A 17,406-nucleotide genomic window follows, 5' to 3' on the forward strand; every position below is an offset into this window, starting at 1 on the left:
TAGAAGGAATCAAAAATCAAAATAAACGTACTACATGTTTTTTAAAATTAAATTTAAATTGCAAGAAACGGTTACTCATTCCTTACAGAAGCGGCATAAATCAGTGGATTCATGATAAGTTCCTCGTACCAAAAAAAAAATGGTTAATGATACATTCAACCAATGAACTATGACTTAATTATTCCATTTCGTCCAGTTGAAGTAACTACGAACTTCGAATTCAAGTAATAACATTCTTGCGCTAGATTGAAGTACAATATTAAAACATCCATTGAAGGAAAAACTTTGCTGCTACCGTCACCACCACCACCACTTTCAACCCCACCACCACCGGAGATATATTCTAAATTTATGGCGGAGTACGAGATTCCAATAAGATCTCATTCTGTTTCAAAAATATTAACTTTCTCCCTTTCATACTTCATATCTGTTTGCTCCTATCTTTCAAAACCGCTGAATATGGAGACGTATTGCTTTTCAAACTCCGCCACTAGGGAGTGGAGTGCAGTGCAGGCAACCAATCCCCGCCAAAACCAAAGTAACTTTACCCGCAACTAAATTGCAATTATGTCGTCATATTAACATAACAAATCATTTGCAGGACAAATGTATAACTATATTGAATGTCTCATGAAACCATGATATATATTAGTGTCCTACACCTCCAAAAAAGGGTGAAAATTGTTCTACAGAGTTGAAATGGATCAACCAACTAATTCTGAAACTATCTAAAAACCTAACGTAGAGTAATGAAACATTATAGGAGTACATAAATGAGGATACCACAAGCATTCTTGTTTGTTTATGCACTTGGTTGTACGTCATTGAGACGAGCAAGTTCCTTCTCCCAGTTTAAACCATTCATCTGACGTCCAAATGGTACAATCAGGTTATATCTGAAAACCTGCCAAATTCATCATTTCACTTAGAAGACTACTAGTTTTTGTTCCCGGGGCACATTTCGTAACATCTACACATGTGACAAAAATTATATAAAATGAAACTTTGGTGGCAAAAGTTAAAAAGCGATAAGTTATAGAAAATGAAACTTTCGTGAAAAAAGTTACAAAATTGAAAGTTATGTGACGAAAACACAAAGTTATATGCTAAAAAGTAAAGAAAATAAAACTTGAATAAAAAGTAAGAGGATGAAACTTTCGTGGCAAAAGTTAGAAAACTAAAAGTATAAAAAGTAAATAAAAGAAAACTTTTGTGCGGAAAGTAGAAGAAACGAAAAGTGATGTGGCAAAAAGTAAAAGGGTGAAAACTTTAATAAATTTATGTGATAAAAAGTAAAGAGAATGGAACTTTCATGGCAAAAGTTAGAAAAATGAAAGTTTAAAAAGTAAATAAAACAAAAATCTTGTGCCAAAAGTAAAAGAAATAAAACTTATGTGACAAAAACTAAAAGTTTATGTGATAAAAAGTAAAAAGAATGAAAATTTTGTGGCAAAAGTTAGAAAAACAAAAGTTAAAAAACAAAATAAAACAAAACTTTCGTGCTAAAAGTAAATGAAATTAAAGTTAATATGACAAAAAATAAAAGGTTAAAAGTTTATGTGATAAAAAGTAAAGAGATTGAAACTTTTGTTGCAAAACTTAAAAAAACAAAAGTTTAAAAACTAAATAAAACAAAACTTTCGTACCAAAAGTAAAAAAAATTACAGGTATGCGACAAAAAAGTTAAAAGTTTTTATTATGTGGCAAAAATTAAAAAACCTAAAATTCTAAATAAAATAAGTTTGTGTTAGAAATAGAAGATATGAAAGTTTGGTGTAAAAGTGTGAAACAATACAAGTTAAGAAAAAAAAAAAAACGGACACGCAAAATGCTTCATGGTTTTTAGGATATATAATAATAATTTCAGATATAACATACATGGGAATGGAAGAAATAATAAGCTACCAAATGTGAGAATTCCCGCTGGGTTCCGGATACTGCATCTTTGTAATCCTAGACGCTAAATGTAAGAAACAACATCGGCATTTCCTCCCTTGGGGGAGGGGGGTTAACGGGTCAAATAAGGGTTAGGTTGACCCACCAAGTTTTCTCCATCTTTTGAAGTTTTCAATGATAATTATTAGTGTTAAATATACTATTGACATATTATCTAAATTATATGAATAGATTGACTTACATGAGAAAACACTTGACACAACAAAGTGTTCAAACTATTTAACTCTTTCCACTTCTAAGTAAACTCTTATGTATGACTCATTAGACAAATGATTATTCCAAATCCAACTTTCAAGTACATGGGGTTGACATCGGCACCTCTAAACAAATGACAGAAAAAACAGAGCTAGGGAGCTTGTGAACAGGAAATAGTTGGAGAGGGGGTTGCTTACTCAAATAATGTATATCTTTTTGATAGGATATGGAGCAGCCTAGTGGATAAAACTTTCAAGATCGAAGTTATTATTTTTGTCTAATATAGCCCCCAAAGCCATTAACCTCCTTAATCTGTATTCTCTCTGATATCTGTTTATAGATAGTGTGAGCTTTCATCTTTGAATAATTGACTAATGAACATCCTCAAGGTAACTCATATTCTCAACCGTTGAAAGTGGTCGCGACTAAAATTTCGCGGCAACAATGACAACATATTTATGCTAATGATCAGAATTAGCACCAACAATTCTAAACCATGAACTTAGAAATCGATCAGTTTGGACGACTGACAGGTTAATAATTCGCTACAGAGAAATGGATTGAATCACATATATCCCCAGACTGAAACTTTAAGCCACAACCTCCAAAGTCCAAAGAACCTTCACTCATAAATGTCTACTGATATCTTCCTAATAGAGTTTTTCTAATCTTAATGTATACAACCATTAATTAGTTATAAAAAAAAAAGGCCACATAGCATTTTCAGGTCAATCCAACCCAGTTTAAGTTATTTCAATCCGCAAGCTAAATTTACTCGCTTTAACCCATTCTGTATCGACATTCCCCAACCCACCCACTTTGCCACCTTAATTATTGACAATCTAATAATTAAGGGTCACCACTGACCTTTTCGTTGATGCTGCGTATCTGAACTTTCAAAGAAGTTGAATAATCGTGCCATGTGGACATATCACCATTGTCTTTGCAACTAATTGCTTTCTTTAATGTTAAGCGCCATGTGGCAATGTCAGCCCTGATTCCTTTGTTAAGTTCAACCCACTCGGGGGCACAGTTATTCTTCGACAGTATCCGATATAATGTGTCCTCAGCTGGATCAGCATGAGGATTGCTGTCTAAGTTTAGGGGCTTCCCTTTCCCTGGTAGATTTTCAAAATGGCCCTCCTCCATAGAACGCCAAATCCTTTGTTCCACAACATTGATAATATCTGTCTCTGATCTGATCATATGTAAATAAAAACATTAAAAATCAGACAATAAGTGACCAAAAGTAGCTTGAAAGTTCAAACAGCTACCAATGTTAAAAATTAGTCAATTATCTATCAGGATATTTAACCAGAATGTGCATTGTGGTAAAAATTTTGTTTAGAATCAAAATTGTAGCAAAATCTATTAAACTTGTCATGTTTGTTTTTATGTAAATCAAGATTTCATACTGTCACCCAATTTATCAAATTTTCAGTTTTCACCATTCTATGCATCAAAAATCTCACGTTGTACAAATGCGACCTCTGATAACTTGTAAAACCACGCCCTTGTTCTGGTTTTGATGAAATGGTAACCTATACGGCCGCAATGTGGCTAAAAATATTTGTTACCTAGTGAAGTGGTAACATGAAACATATAATAGCAATAATCTAAGTAACAGACGATTTGAAATTTGGATACACACAATAGTAAAAGGCGACAAGTTAACCCATAACCCTATTTTGATATAACTTAGTAACTACACAAATGTTGTGTGTATCCAACTTTCAAATATTGCTATCTACATCTAAACTTCCCTATATCGGGATTGAATATCGTTGTTGTTTTCGTAAATTTAAATTCATAAATAACAGAGATTGTTACACACACACACACACATATATTGACATATATATATATAAATATATATATATATATATAAAAAAAAATAGGTACCGAATATTGTTACGTTGACCGCGGAGTTCAGGAGGGAGTTTGCGGTCATTAGCGGCATCTATAACACCTGAAAGACGATCACTATCGGAAATTATCTTCTTTTTTTTCTTATTATTATTGGATCCTTCCCACGAACAATAATTAGCCCACCTGGAAACAGAAGATGGTGCTGAATAATAATAATAAGAAGAATATGCGATCGATATCCCCTTCCGGAAACGAACCGCCATGACCCTCAGTCGGTCTGAGTACTATTCAATTTCAGTTTCATTTAATAGTTTCTGTTGGAAACGAGCTGAGTCAGACAGGACTTCTTTTTTTCTTTTTTCAATTACGTGGCGAGCCACGCACCACCGTTTTTTTTTCTTCTTTTCTTTCTTTTAAGTCGGGAGTTAGTGAAAACTCCTGTATATCCTCTGAATATAGGCTAAGTAAATTTACACTTGACTAGCTTTGAAGTTTTGAGCTCTAGTTACATACAACGGTATGTTTTGGTAAGGTTTCATTCTTGAGTTTTTTTTCTAAAGAAAAATAAAAGGAAAAATAAGAAAAATTACCTTTTCACATTCTTGAGTTTTTTCTTTTTTAAAGAAAAGAAAGTGAAGGGAAGGAAAAATCAAAATTTTTTCCCCTAACAGTTTTCTGACCATTTTGGCCTGATTTGGAAGGAAACTCGTGAAAGTGGTGGTTGCAGGTGGTAGTTGCAGGTTTCCGGTGGTGGTTGCGTTGCAAGGGGTGGTTGCAGGTTTTCGGTGGTTGTTGCAGGTGGTGGTTGCAGGTTTCCGGTGGTGTTTGCGTGGAAGGGGTGGTTTCCAGCGGTGGTTGCAGGTTTCCGGAACTTTATGTACATAGATTACAAAATCTCTTAACTTTATCTTTTTTTCATTTTTACCCTCAAAAGTTTATATCCTTTAATTTTTGTCGCCATCAAAGTTTTCGTTTTCAATTTTGCCGACACCAAACTTTTGGAATCTCATGTTTTTAAACTTTCCAACATTTATGATTTTACCTTTAAACATTAGCAATGATTATTTTCCTCTGATTCGTGATATATATCGTGTCTTAATATATAAATTTTCATAATTAATACGTTTTACATTGACGTAACATTTTAGCAAAAGATTGTATTTTCAAGACATGGATTTAATATTTGTCATAAACGTATTTGTATTACACTAATATTACTATATACTGTTTTTATCCAAAATTTTGTCATATTTAAAACATGTTCCATAGCAACGTTGCGGGTGCCAAAACTAGTAAATCCTAAAATTCAAAACATCGGCAAAACACGTGCACAAGTTTGTAAAAACAAATTACGAGTAACATGAATGATGTTAGACAAGTTTGCTTGTACTTATTGTATTTTTTAAAAATATATATTAGAGATTTTTGCTTTGATCTATCTGGGTACGTGTATTATAGATAAGGGAATAGAAAAAATAGGAAGAAGATTTAAATATATACTGATTATATTATTATTATTATTATTATTATAAGAAAAAGGATATTTGGGTAACTATATACTCGTATATCAAAAGCTCCATCAAGATTGAAACGTTGATTGAACAAGCGTTTATTTATAGAGCTTTTAGTTACAAAATAGAAGCTACAACTACATCATCCAAACTAAGCTTTTAAAATTATAAGAGCTTTTTGTTTAAAATTAAAAGTTAAAACTCCACAAAAGTTTTTGAAAACCTCTTACCAAACATAGCCCTTGTATATCTATTTTTGAAAAGGACTAGACTCGATAACTGAAAATACGGGAAATTTTTATTTTATTTTTACAGCAACTCCTCACTGCGCCGCAGTGGGAAACCACGGTCCTACGGGTGCAAAACCCCCACTGCGCCGCAGTGGGATATTTCTGGTCCAGAACTGGGCAGAAATCAGCAAGTTAACACTTTGATCAAACTTCAAACTATACAATTCACTTGACCAACTTTCATAAACTCATTTCCAGAAATTCCAACAACTAAATAGACAAATTTTAAAACTTAATTACAACATCAACTTGTATAAAATCTCGTAAACACTACCAATGGGTCATTTACCCATTTTAACACCATTTTCATCCAATATGTAACTATCCAAACTTCCAAAAGCTTTACACTTGATTGTTACAGAAATTTAACAAAAGTACGACCTTCGAAACTAAATGTACCAAGAGCCATGAGGGGAGGGATTTCTAAGCCTCTAACCAAAAGATTGTCATTCATCCGTGAATGACCTAAATACCTCCAAGTCTTGCAAAAATCTTTACTTCTAACACTTCAAGCTTTAATCAACAACTAGTTCCTTCTTCTGAAACTACCTATAAAAGATAAACAACTAAAATATAAGCAAAGACTTAGTGAATATACTTGCATACATTTATGAACACGAAAGAGGACAAAGTATAAGGACTATTACATGTAACCTATGACACCGTCATGCCACATTTACATGCTCACCTTGCACACTAAACGCTATACATGGATCCATATAAGCTAAACAATCATAACAACAACTACTATCGGGATTCTTAGACCCCGGAGGTTCTTAGGCCTCATAACAAATCAACTATCGGGATTCTTTGGCCCCGGAGATTCTTAGGCCTCATAAACACTATGCCCCAAGATGGGCCTACGCCAAATCAATTACCACACATGGATAAACAAACTTCAACATAATGTGGTCAATTGACCCAACGTATACATAAAGGTATGCAATTATACTCACCTCCTCTGCAACTTGGACAATGATTTGATAAAAAGATAAAGCACACAACTAGCTTCAACCTATGATCATAACATACAATGTATAAGCTCACCTTCACAACTTGACTAGCTCAACCTAGTCATACTCAATCACTAGCCTTTCTAAACCCAAACTCAACCCATTTGTCATTGAGTTTCTTTTATTCTCAACAATAATACTAGGTAGGTCAACCTACCATTTTCATCAACTTTTCAATAACTAGTAAAAACTCATCTTTTCTCATAAACTATAATTATCACATTAGCTTATCAATTTCTTAGCCAAACTCAATACACAACTCAATGAGAAACTAGGTTATCTAAGGAATTAGGGAAAAATCATTCATAAATCAATTTCTAGCAAAACCCCCAAATTTGGGTTACTCTAAGAACCCTAATTTCAAAAGAAAGATGAAAACTAAGTTAGGGGAAATCAATACCTCAACAATAATAAGCTAATTCAAGATTTTAATTTGGAAATTCTTCTTCCCCCTTTTCTCTTTAAAATTCGGCCACCACCACCTTCCACCACAAACCCTAACTTTTAATTTGCTTGATAAAGATTGTTGGTGGTGATTGTTATTGTAATTTCTATCCTTGAACTTGAGGGATTAAGCTTTGATTTTTGAAAGAAATAAGAATGAGATGCATGAAAATGGTGGAGAGATAGAGAATGGAAGAGTGAGTCACAAAGAAAAGATGGTTGTCACTCCATGGGCTTGTCATGCCCTCTTCTAATTTTGGGGGTATTTTTACCAACTAACCGCTAAAGTTTCAATTAAATTAACCCCATATCTAAAAATAAAATAATAGGAAATTAATTTAATGTCAAAACTATAAAAAAAAGGTTAATTTCTTTTACCTTAAAATCTTTGGGGTGTTACAATTTTACAAAATGTATATTGTGTACGAATTTATAGAAACTTACTCCACTCTTATATTTACGACTAAGTTGCAAATTGAACAACTAATTGTCAAAATTAGTTTGTGTCGGGAAAAGCAAATATACTATACCAATTAGCAATAGGCTTAAAGTGAAATTAACGCGTTCATAAAGTGAATCAAGTTATGACATACTAGTTCGATACTAGCGTATTGCAACGATGATAACAATATCATAGTATCTTGATTATGTGTTGGTTATCTGATAAAAAAATGTGTTAGAATGGTAACAAATGAATATCTACAAAGTCTTTCAAAGCTTTTTTATTTATCATCTCATTAATTTATTAACTTTAATCTATAAAACAACTACCTTCTTCAATAAAAAGCTTTTTCAATACCTTATTTTGGTTTAGAAAAAGTTTTTGTTTAAAAGGTTGGAGAACTTTTCAAAAGGCTTTTTTCATAAAAAAAAGTTCATATATCTTAATCAACTACTAATAATGTCCTCAAAAAGAAAAAAAATTCGTAACATACTTACATACAAATGGATGAAATCAACAGAAACCTTAGTCAAACAATTATAAGTAGATAGTATTTTTATCATTTGTAGTTTCTCAGATGGATTCGGAAATGTATCAGACAATCAATGGCTGCTCAAAGAAAAAGATTGACATAGTTGTTGCTTATCTAATCGAACAAACTGTGACCAAAAAAATACGAATATGATGATATTAAACTAAATTTTCATTAAAAGTAGATTAATTTGGTTATGCTGGTGAGTTCACTACACTTCCCACCATCTTTAGAGAAACACAAGGCTGATCCACCGGAACCTACAACGACAAAACTCAACTTAGCGACAGATTAATGTTGCCTCGATCGAAGAGAAAAGAGCAGGTGATTGTGTAGTTGTGAATTGTGACACATTAAGCTTCAAATAGTAGAGAAATTGAAAGAAAATCAAAGACTACTTACGAAATGGCCAGCACCAAGAATCCAATAAAAGGCAAAGTTCTTATACGACCTTAAAAATGCTTTCGTGCCAACACCATCTTCACGGCAGTATAGTGGTGTGCGGTCTAAGTTTAAGTATGCAGATAAACCATCCCACCTGAACCAGACCGAAAACAGACCCAAATTAGTACTACTAGTCGAGTACCTAGACACATTTGGTAAATTGATACATAATGTATTAATGTATTATGTATATGACTATATGATTACTTGAGTTTATTTATCCATGCTTCTGTTCCCTTGGTTGCACATATCAGATCAATCTGTCATATATGAAACAACGTTATATTACATAAAACATTCACATGTCTTAAGGCAACTTCAGTTACTTGATTGGCCAAGAATATCGCACCTGACCGTTGTATACTGTCACGTTTACTCCCTTTGACAAAAGCTCATCAACCTGAAGAAAAACAACAATGAGCAATTTGAGCATAACAAGCTTGATAAAAATCTTGTAATTAGTCGATGTTTTCGTACTTGGGCTTATATTTAGCACTAGATGAAAGTACAAGTTTGATGTGAATGAAGTTCAGAAAAAGTGATTTTTATAGAGTTGGTGATCTGCACACCAATTTTTTAGCCGTATAAACAGTTGAATACTATGATCCTTTACCTCTGCAATTCTTGGCCTCATGAAATCGTTTACCATGCTTGAAAATACATAGCCAGATTGTCCTCCCCATCTACATCGCATTAACATACGTTAGTATTTTTAGGATTCAGATTCTGAAAGAAGTTTCTTTTTCTAGCGGTTATATATCATGCTTACGTTACATTCGCTGGAATAATCTTAAGCTTCTGTTTGATCGGGCCATTCATTAATGTGTCAAGGTCAACTGTATCCGCATCCAAGAGAACACGGTAATTCTTTTTTCCCAATCGCCTTAATGTGTTTGTTGTTGCAATATTGGGATCATTATCCTCATCCAACATGAAGTTGTAGAAATCCTAGAAAAAGTTCAGCATTTTGTCATAAAATTAAGCTATTGTTACAGAACGAACAACCCAATGATATTCAACCCGGCCCTAACCTACCACATTGTTGCTGTGAACAGAAATAAGACCTTCAAGGTCACCCCATGACTCAGTTGCGGCTGTATACTGACCATCAGCTATCTGCTTCTGAATCTGTAGAGCTAAACTGCATGATATAGTATTAACAAAACATCGAACACTTTTAGCTGTAGTACTTAAAAGAGTTGTAGAAATTTAACATCAATGAATTTATGTCGAACCTATTTGATTTGCTTAAACCAACATCATCAATTCTTGATACATCTTTGAGCAATGGACCCCATGAAAGCTACAAAATAAAGTGACTAAACCAGGGCAACTTGAATAACTTAAAAGCAGTGACGGAGCTAGAATTTGACATTAAGTGGGTCGGCTGTTTGATATGGAGGGTCGATTAGAGAAAGTAATTTTGATTTAATCTTTATAATAAAAACTTAAATTACAAGATGTGATTGGAGGGGCTAAACACCCTCTAGCTTCCCTACTAGCTCCACCTCTGGTTAAAAGATACAAAAACTGTTCAATGAAAACTAGTACAACTTACCACAAAGTCTTCAGGGGAAATCCAACTATCACCCAAAGCAACACCTAAATTGTTAAGCCATAAGCTTATTAATAAGCGGTCCATTTGGGTTGTGTTTTATGTTTAACAAAATACGAAAGATATAATTCTCTATGAAACGAGCTAAATGAGTCGCCTAGCCTCTTACTATTTTGTTGCATTTACATTTTCATATCATGTCAAAATATCCTTTATCTTCAAGACTAAGTTTATCCCAAAATTTCACAATAGCGATTATTAATCAATTTACAACAAAAAAAAGGGGAAATGTGAAGTTTAAAAGAGCCAAACAGAAAGAAAAAAAAAAAATAGTACCTCCAAGTTGAAGCTTGAGTTCCCCTTTTTCAATAGCTTGAAGGGCAGACACTCCAAGGGTTACTGCAAATTTTCCTCCATACGACTCTGCAAAAACGTAAAGTGGACTGTTTTGAAGGGCGGTGTTTACATTGTAGAGTTCTTTCAACAATGTAGTCAAGTCCGTTGCTGCTTCTACATCGGTTTGTACAAACAAGCTGTTATCGTCAACGTAACTATATCCTGTTCCCACTGGACCATCCTGGAGGCGTATAAACGAGTTCATAATGATGAAACAAGAAATAATGTCGTATGTATTAAGATTCGACCCAACGTGTTTATTTTAGTACATACCACAAACAAGAGATCAGCCTTCTGAAGCCATGTTGAGTTTCTTGGCTTCAAGTTAACATCCAGTGGTCCAATTTCTCCAAAATTTCCAAAACCAACTCCAGAACCTCCCTAATATGAAATGGACCATTTAGAGATTGAAATTAGACTGACCCAAGAACTTGGTCAAAAATTTAATATGGCTCCTAAATTAAACAATGGAAATTAGCTCGTGCATTTCAATCTGTAGTTACAAATATAGTTTTTTTTTTTCATTTTTTTATCTATCTATATCTATGTAGGGTACAAACAACCTCAAAACCGCACGAAAGAACTGGGAGAGATGACCAGCCCGGGCATATTTGGTATGGTTTTCGGTGTCGTTGGGGAAATTCTGGTATGGTTTTGGGTGTCAGTTGTTGGGGAAATTCATTATCACAAACAAATAAACAGGATATATTGAAATCTATAAAGGCACGTAATCGCTTTCAGAATGAATCAATTTAACGGTTTACCCTAACTATTCAATCGGATTCGATCAGAGAAAAAGAAGATAGTTTGACCAAATACTACAGGGAATATAGTCTTAGGGTTGCAGAAACTGCTAAGTTATTTCCAAGTTTTCCAATTGCCCTGCCTCCAAACCTACATGATGTTTTATTACGAAAATGTTATTCAAGTTAATCCAATCACACTAAAATATTTTAACATTAGTTTTTCTAACATTTAGGTCATCGGGTTTTTCCGGTTGTGACTGGCGGGTTGGTACATCTTTGACCTCTATCAACCGACAGAGTGTGGCCCCATATCTTACTATGAAAAAATGTACTAACAAGTGTGTGGTTCGTATGTAAAAGATAGACCATGTCTATAGTCTATGTGACATATTCAGTTACGTCAATCATGGAGAACACATAGAAGAATCATGAAAAAAAGGAGAGGGGGTTATATTTTTGCCATTATTATTAATGAACTAAAAATTATGCATTAATTATTATACAATTATTTGTATAACTTGTATTATGTTATATCCATATAAAAATGGATGACAAATATTAACTCTCAAAAGGAAAAGGGTTTTTTATTGCCACTATTATTATTATCCCAAATACATTTCTTATTGAGACGACTATAAGACCAATTGGAAAGTCAAACTTTTTGAAAAGTGTATTTAAAAAATAGATGAAGATTTCTTTAAGTTATTTTCAACTTGAAAGGTCAAGTTAAAAGTTTTTTAACTCTCAGATGAAATTCAATAAATTTTTTAGAAAATCAATCTAATTGTTTACTTAACAACTTAATTACATGATAAGTGTAATCAATTTAATAATTCTTTTAATTTCATTTTTTGATTTTATAAAGTTCTAGGATAAAGTTGCTATACAAGTAAAACGAGTAATTAATTATTAGGCTGACATATTAAAATATAAACAAATTAAATAGTCACATATTATCGCATGTACCAGTAAAAAATAATTAATGAGACCTTGTATGTATATGACAATGTGGATTACGTTAGGTGATAACTTGGCCTGTTTTAATAAACTTATGTGGCCATTTTTAGATAATCAGTAAATTAAAATAATTTACCACCGTGGCTGTGGCTTTGTCACCATTAACCAACGTTGGCCATCCGCCCACATCAGTGTGGATGAATTCTACAGCTAATAATGTTGCTAATTCTATGTTAAAACAAAACTAAGACATACATTGTATAGTATACGTTAATATCACGTCAGCAGGTAATAGTCACATGCTTCTATATTATGTGTACGATATGTCACCGCTACATAGGCGTGGGAAATTCTACATGTAAAATAAGTTACCAAGTTTTTATGCATTAAAAACAAAATTAACAAGTACATAGTATACATTGTGTCATTTTATGAATTACTTTACCGACATTAGATAAAAAATATATATATATATATATTTATATAGGGGTGAGATATTTTGAGACCATCTCTTATTTTAGGACCAACTAGGACCATTGATTTTTGTACACCATCATCATCTACTACGATATACAAGTTTTTTGTAAAAAACATTAAGACTTTCCGGCGAAGGGCCCAACAGAAAATCATGTGTAAGTTAACTTAAACATGTGTAAGTAACTTACACATGTGTAAGTTACTTACACATGTTTAAGTTAACTTACACAAGATTTTTCTGTGGGCCCGTCGCTAGAAAGTCTTAGGTCGCGTTTGGTTCACAAAATCTGATGGAATTTGATGGAATTGGAATTGAATTCCATTCCTTAGTGCGTTTGGTTACACAAAGAAGAGGGAATCTCATTCCATAGGAATGTAAACATTTCATCATTTGATGGAATCTCCATTCCTTGGGGATGGAGGAAAGAATTTCATTCCTTCCATCACTTGAATTTTTAAAAAATCAAAAATATTCCGTCAAATTCCATTCCTTTAAATTCCAATTCCTTTGAAAGATTTCATTCCTTCCCAAAACATTCTGTAAACCAAACGCGCCCTTAGTGTTTTTATAAAAAAGTCTTGTATATCATAGTAGATGATGATGGTGGCGTGTAAGTTACGAAAATCAATGGTCCTTTTTTGGACTTTTTTTAGTTGGTCTCAAATTATCTTTCCCCTATATATATATATATATATATATAAGGTAGAGATCCAGAGAGAAGGTTCTTAAGGAAAGAATGGAGAGAATGTCCGTTTTTTTATTTTTATTTAGCTTATTTTTTTAATATTTTTTTAATTTTTCACTTTTTTCATTTCTTTTTTAATTAACTCAATCCATAAAAAAAATTTATAAAAATTTAGTTAAAAAAATAAATTCTAACCCGAGTTAGTAAGTTATACATGTAAGGGTACGGTACGGGCTTCGCCCTTAAGGATATTAATAAAGGGTAGCTGGTAGGAGTGATAGGTCATTGAGGGTGATAGGTCATAGGGGGTGACCGGTGATGGGTGATCTACCTTACGGGCTTCGCCCTTAGCTATCATGGCTCCGCCATAGTCTGAGAGGTTTCGCCTATAGCTTACGGGTTACGCCCTTTGAAAATAAAATATTTTTTAAAAAATTTTAGAATTTTTATATGAATTTGGTTAGTTAAAGAGAGAATGAAAAAAGTGAAAAACAAAAAAAAAAAGTTCAAAAAAAGAAGCTAAAAAAAAGAAAAAAATGAATCTTTTCTCCCTTCTCTCCTTAAGGTACCTTCTCATTTGATCTCTATCCTATAGGGAAAAGTTAAATTAGGGACTCCTTACTTTAGAGACCATTAGGGACACTTCTCAATCATTCATTTTTCATCATCTCCGACCACCACCACCACCATCACCACCACCAGACCATCATCTCCGACCACCACCATGATCTTCCGACGACGGCGACCACCGCCACCACGACTTACACATTTGTAAGTAGAACTTACATTGTACTTACACATGTGCAAGTTATACAACCACCATCACCACCGCCACCACCACCACCATCATCTCCAATCACCACCATGATCCTCCGGCGACGGCAACCACCGCCACCACGACTTACACATGTGTAAGGTACAACTTATATATGTGTAAGTTATATGTCCCTAATGGTCCCTAAAATAAGGAGTCCCTAATATCACCCAACCCTATATATATAATTAATATTTTTTAGAGAAAATTTCACAAATGGTCCTTGTGGTTTGTCACATTCAGATTTTGCCCCTGTGCTTTTTTTCGTTGCAACTGGTCCCTGCCTTTTTTGTTTTCGTTGCCAGAAGTCCCTGACACTAACTTCTGTTAAATTTGGTCGTTAAAACCCTTCATACGAGAACCATACGAGGGTTTAATCGTCTTTGAGATAACTAGAGGGAGTATATGTGATAAAACCTTTTTTAATTAAGAATATATATATATATATATATGTATGCGGGGGAAGGAAATATAAGGCTGTTAGGCACCCAAGTTGGGTGAAAAATCTCTCACATACCTTTTTTTAAAAGGTAAAAATCATGGGGGGCAATGTATTTATTTAAAATATTAAAATATTAGTATGTAAGGGATTTTTCACCCAAGTTGAGTGCATAACAGCCTCATACTCACTTTTCCCTATATATATATATATATATATATACATATCAGTATACATATTAAAATGGAAAAAAAAATCATCCATCAATCTATAAATCCATCCATCCATCTGTTCTATATATATATTTGCCCACTCCCTTTCAATTGATTGATCGTAATTTGGCTTGGAAGTGGCCGGAATTAGAGGTGGCTATCACAAGTGTATAACATCAGAAGAATCTTTACCATCATCATAAAAAAATCCACTTTTTATTATGAAATCACGAGTCTCATGAATCCACTGTGATGCCTCCACTGTAGAGCCGCCTCCCACCACCACTATTGGGTCATCATCGGTGGTTGGGGAACATCTGGAAGGGTTGACTAAGGGAAGGGGTACATCCACTAGAACTCTAGAAGTGAAGAGTTCTAGTAAAAAGATTATGAGGGGTTCGACATCGAACAAATAGGTGAAAACTTCAACAACCAAACATGTGTATTTTGTTGTTTATGAAGAAATCTTTCATGTGTAGGTTCTGTAATGGCCTAATGTGGGAAGCATTTCATTAAAGTGAGTTGTATTTTGTAGAGTGAAAGTTGTGAATTACTTGGATTTGAGATTTTTGGATCTGAATAAAAAAATAAACCATCATTGATGAAGGAATCCAGGAATTTTTGCATTATATGTGAAACAAGTTTGAAAATCTAATTTATAATCATCATTTTTGGATTTGGTCTTGATCCATTATTGTCCATTGTTTTTTGGTAATGGGTGTTGTTTCAGTAGGGTGTATGGGTTTAAGTTTAACCCCTTTTACGTGGTTGTTTTATATATTTAGATTTACATTTATTTTTTATATAATAATTATATATAGATATAGATATGTAGTTTTCATGTATTGAATTGAATTCGAAAGAATTGATTGGAGAATATTTAAGGTTAAGATTTGTGAAATTGAGGATGAATAGAATATAAATATCAAAAGATCTGGAAGAAAAATGTGTGGCCGGATTTGGTAATGGTGGTGGTGACCGGAAGAAGGGAGAAGAACAAGGATGAATGAGGGGAGGAAGAAGAAGGTATTTTTCTATCTAGATGGACAATTATACCCTTACTAACGGCCTTAAACTAACAGAAGTTATTATCGAGGATTGCTAGCAACGAGAACGAAAAACCGAAGGACTGTTTGCAATGGAAAAAAACACAGGGAGCAAAATGCGAATACTAAAAACCACAGGGACCATTTGTGACATTTTCTCTATTTTTAATTCACTAAGGAATAGAAATAGAATGTGGCCTAGTGATGTTCCATTTGGTCCATGAACCGTGGAGTGTGGCCCATACCATATTAGGAAAAAAAATGTGCTAATAATTGTGTGGTTCCTACGTAAAAGAAAATAATTGTAATATCCTCTTTTAATTAAGAAGTTGATGACCACGTCGATGTGACATATTCAGTCACGTCAAGATAGTAATCATGCAGAAAAAAAAAATCATGCAAAACGAATATAAATTGGGTGTAATATTAGTTGGACGTGGCGAAACCAACTACCAATTAGACTTTTAATGCCTGTATATATTTTGATCACTATTAACGAGTCATATATATGATCGGTCTAGCTAGTCAGGGCTAGCAATGGGCCGGGTCCATTAAGAATATATGATATATCAGTCAAGCTACAACAACTTATTGGTTTTGCTAGCTAGTTCAGTACTTACAGGGCCTCCTTGGAGCCATAGAATCGTCGGCCATGGTTTGGACGGATCTTTGACTCGACTAGGGCTCTTGTATAGCCACCAAAACATATGTGCCCCTATAACAAAACAAAAACAAAAATCATCATCTAGATTCTCTACAAATAAATCTAATGGCTATTTGATTTTTTAACCGTTAAGTGACTAAATTGATAAAATGATTGAATGGGATTAAGTCGATACAGTTGTTTTTGTTTATTAACTAACAAAAATAGGACCTAAGTATGGGAAAGATATAAAATTTGTGCGTACCAGGGCGAACTTCAATGTACCCCCATGCTTCCGATCCATCGGCAGTTCCACCAGAAGTGTTCTCGGCTGAAGCAACAATAGAGAGAAAAGCTAAAACACAAAGATAAATTAGACCCTTCATGGTTACCTTGATGTTCAAAATGAAAATAAATCAAGAGAAAGTGTTGATAATAAATAGCTTAAAGGGGTCCTTCTCTTTTTGTTTGTAGCTATAAGACCAAAAAAATAAATTAAACATAGCTGGATGATGAATACAAGAAATGAAGTATATTACAATGTACGAAAGCGATTAAAGTTGAAAAGTTTTGTTCTTTTATTTGTTTGATGGTATTTTTGTGATATTTTATCAATTTTTAGTCGGACAAGTCAACTTGCAAACCAAGTATTGATAAAAGCCAATAGTCCAATGAAAGGGTTCTCAATTCATCAAGGCCTAGTTAAATTCTTCCATGAATATAAACAAGGACTTTGGTA

General features: G+C 33.5%; 2 protein-coding genes across 3 annotated transcripts; both read right to left on the reverse strand.

The window, feature by feature from the left end:
* Nucleotides 1-597: 597 nt before the first annotated feature.
* Nucleotides 598-4,472, reverse strand: LOC122605733 (dnaJ homolog subfamily C member 28). Of its 2 annotated transcripts, none has more exons than XM_043778691.1 (3): nucleotides 4,054-4,465; nucleotides 3,019-3,349; nucleotides 598-904 (listed from the first exon to the last, which is right to left on the reverse strand). In XM_043778691.1, exons 1-3 carry the CDS (start codon nucleotides 4,281-4,283, stop codon nucleotides 803-805), a joined length of 663 nt encoding a protein of 220 aa, XP_043634626.1. In that variant the 5' UTR covers nucleotides 4,284-4,465; the 3' UTR covers nucleotides 598-802. The 2 variants fall into 2 exon arrangements, with proteins under 2 accessions (XP_043634626.1, XP_043634627.1); XM_043778692.1 differs by having other exon boundaries at nucleotides 811-970; nucleotides 4,054-4,472.
* A 3,756-nt stretch (nucleotides 4,473-8,228) lies between these two features.
* LOC122605011 (serine carboxypeptidase-like 51) lies at nucleotides 8,229-17,127 on the reverse strand. The gene is made up of 13 exons (XM_043777875.1): nucleotides 16,933-17,127; nucleotides 16,645-16,739; nucleotides 10,921-11,028; nucleotides 10,588-10,828; nucleotides 10,255-10,298; nucleotides 9,932-9,999; nucleotides 9,732-9,837; nucleotides 9,466-9,644; nucleotides 9,310-9,379; nucleotides 9,046-9,096; nucleotides 8,904-8,956; nucleotides 8,655-8,790; nucleotides 8,229-8,512 (listed from the first exon to the last, which is right to left on the reverse strand). The coding sequence occupies exons 1-13, from the start codon at nucleotides 17,051-17,053 to the stop codon at nucleotides 8,447-8,449; spliced, it is 1,338 nt and encodes a 445-aa protein (XP_043633810.1). The 5' UTR covers nucleotides 17,054-17,127; the 3' UTR covers nucleotides 8,229-8,446.
* Between the last annotated feature and the right edge of the window lie 279 nt (nucleotides 17,128-17,406).

Source organism: Erigeron canadensis, chromosome 6, assembly GCF_010389155.1.
Source record: "Erigeron canadensis isolate Cc75 chromosome 6, C_canadensis_v1, whole genome shotgun sequence".
Classification (NCBI taxonomy): domain Eukaryota; kingdom Viridiplantae; phylum Streptophyta; class Magnoliopsida; order Asterales; family Asteraceae; genus Erigeron; species Erigeron canadensis.

What these genes read in the sequence shown, in the direction of transcription:
- LOC122605733 (XM_043778691.1), bottom strand. Translation starts at nt 4,283, where the DNA reads ATGGCGGTTCGTTTCCGGAAGGGGATATCGATCGCATATTCTTCTTAT. An exon ending in GGTCAACGTAACAATATTCG is followed by an intron (nt 3,350 to 4,053) that starts GTACCTATTTTT and finishes ACATATGATCAG; the next exon opens with ATCAGAGACAGATATTATCA. An exon ending in TACGCAGCATCAACGAAAAG is followed by an intron (nt 905 to 3,018) that starts GTCAGTGGTGAC and finishes TGAATTTGGCAG; the next exon opens with GTTTTCAGATATAACCTGAT.
- LOC122605011 (XM_043777875.1), bottom strand. Translation starts at nt 17,053, where the DNA reads ATGAAGGGTCTAATTTATCTTTGTGTTTTAGCTTTTCTCTCTATTGTT. An exon ending in TGACAGTATACAACGGTCAG is followed by an intron (nt 8,957 to 9,045) that starts GTGCGATATTCT and finishes CATATATGACAG; the next exon opens with ATTGATCTGATATGTGCAAC. An exon ending in GCATGGATAAATAAACTCAA is followed by an intron (nt 8,791 to 8,903) that starts GTAATCATATAG and finishes GGTCTGGTTCAG; the next exon opens with GTGGGATGGTTTATCTGCAT.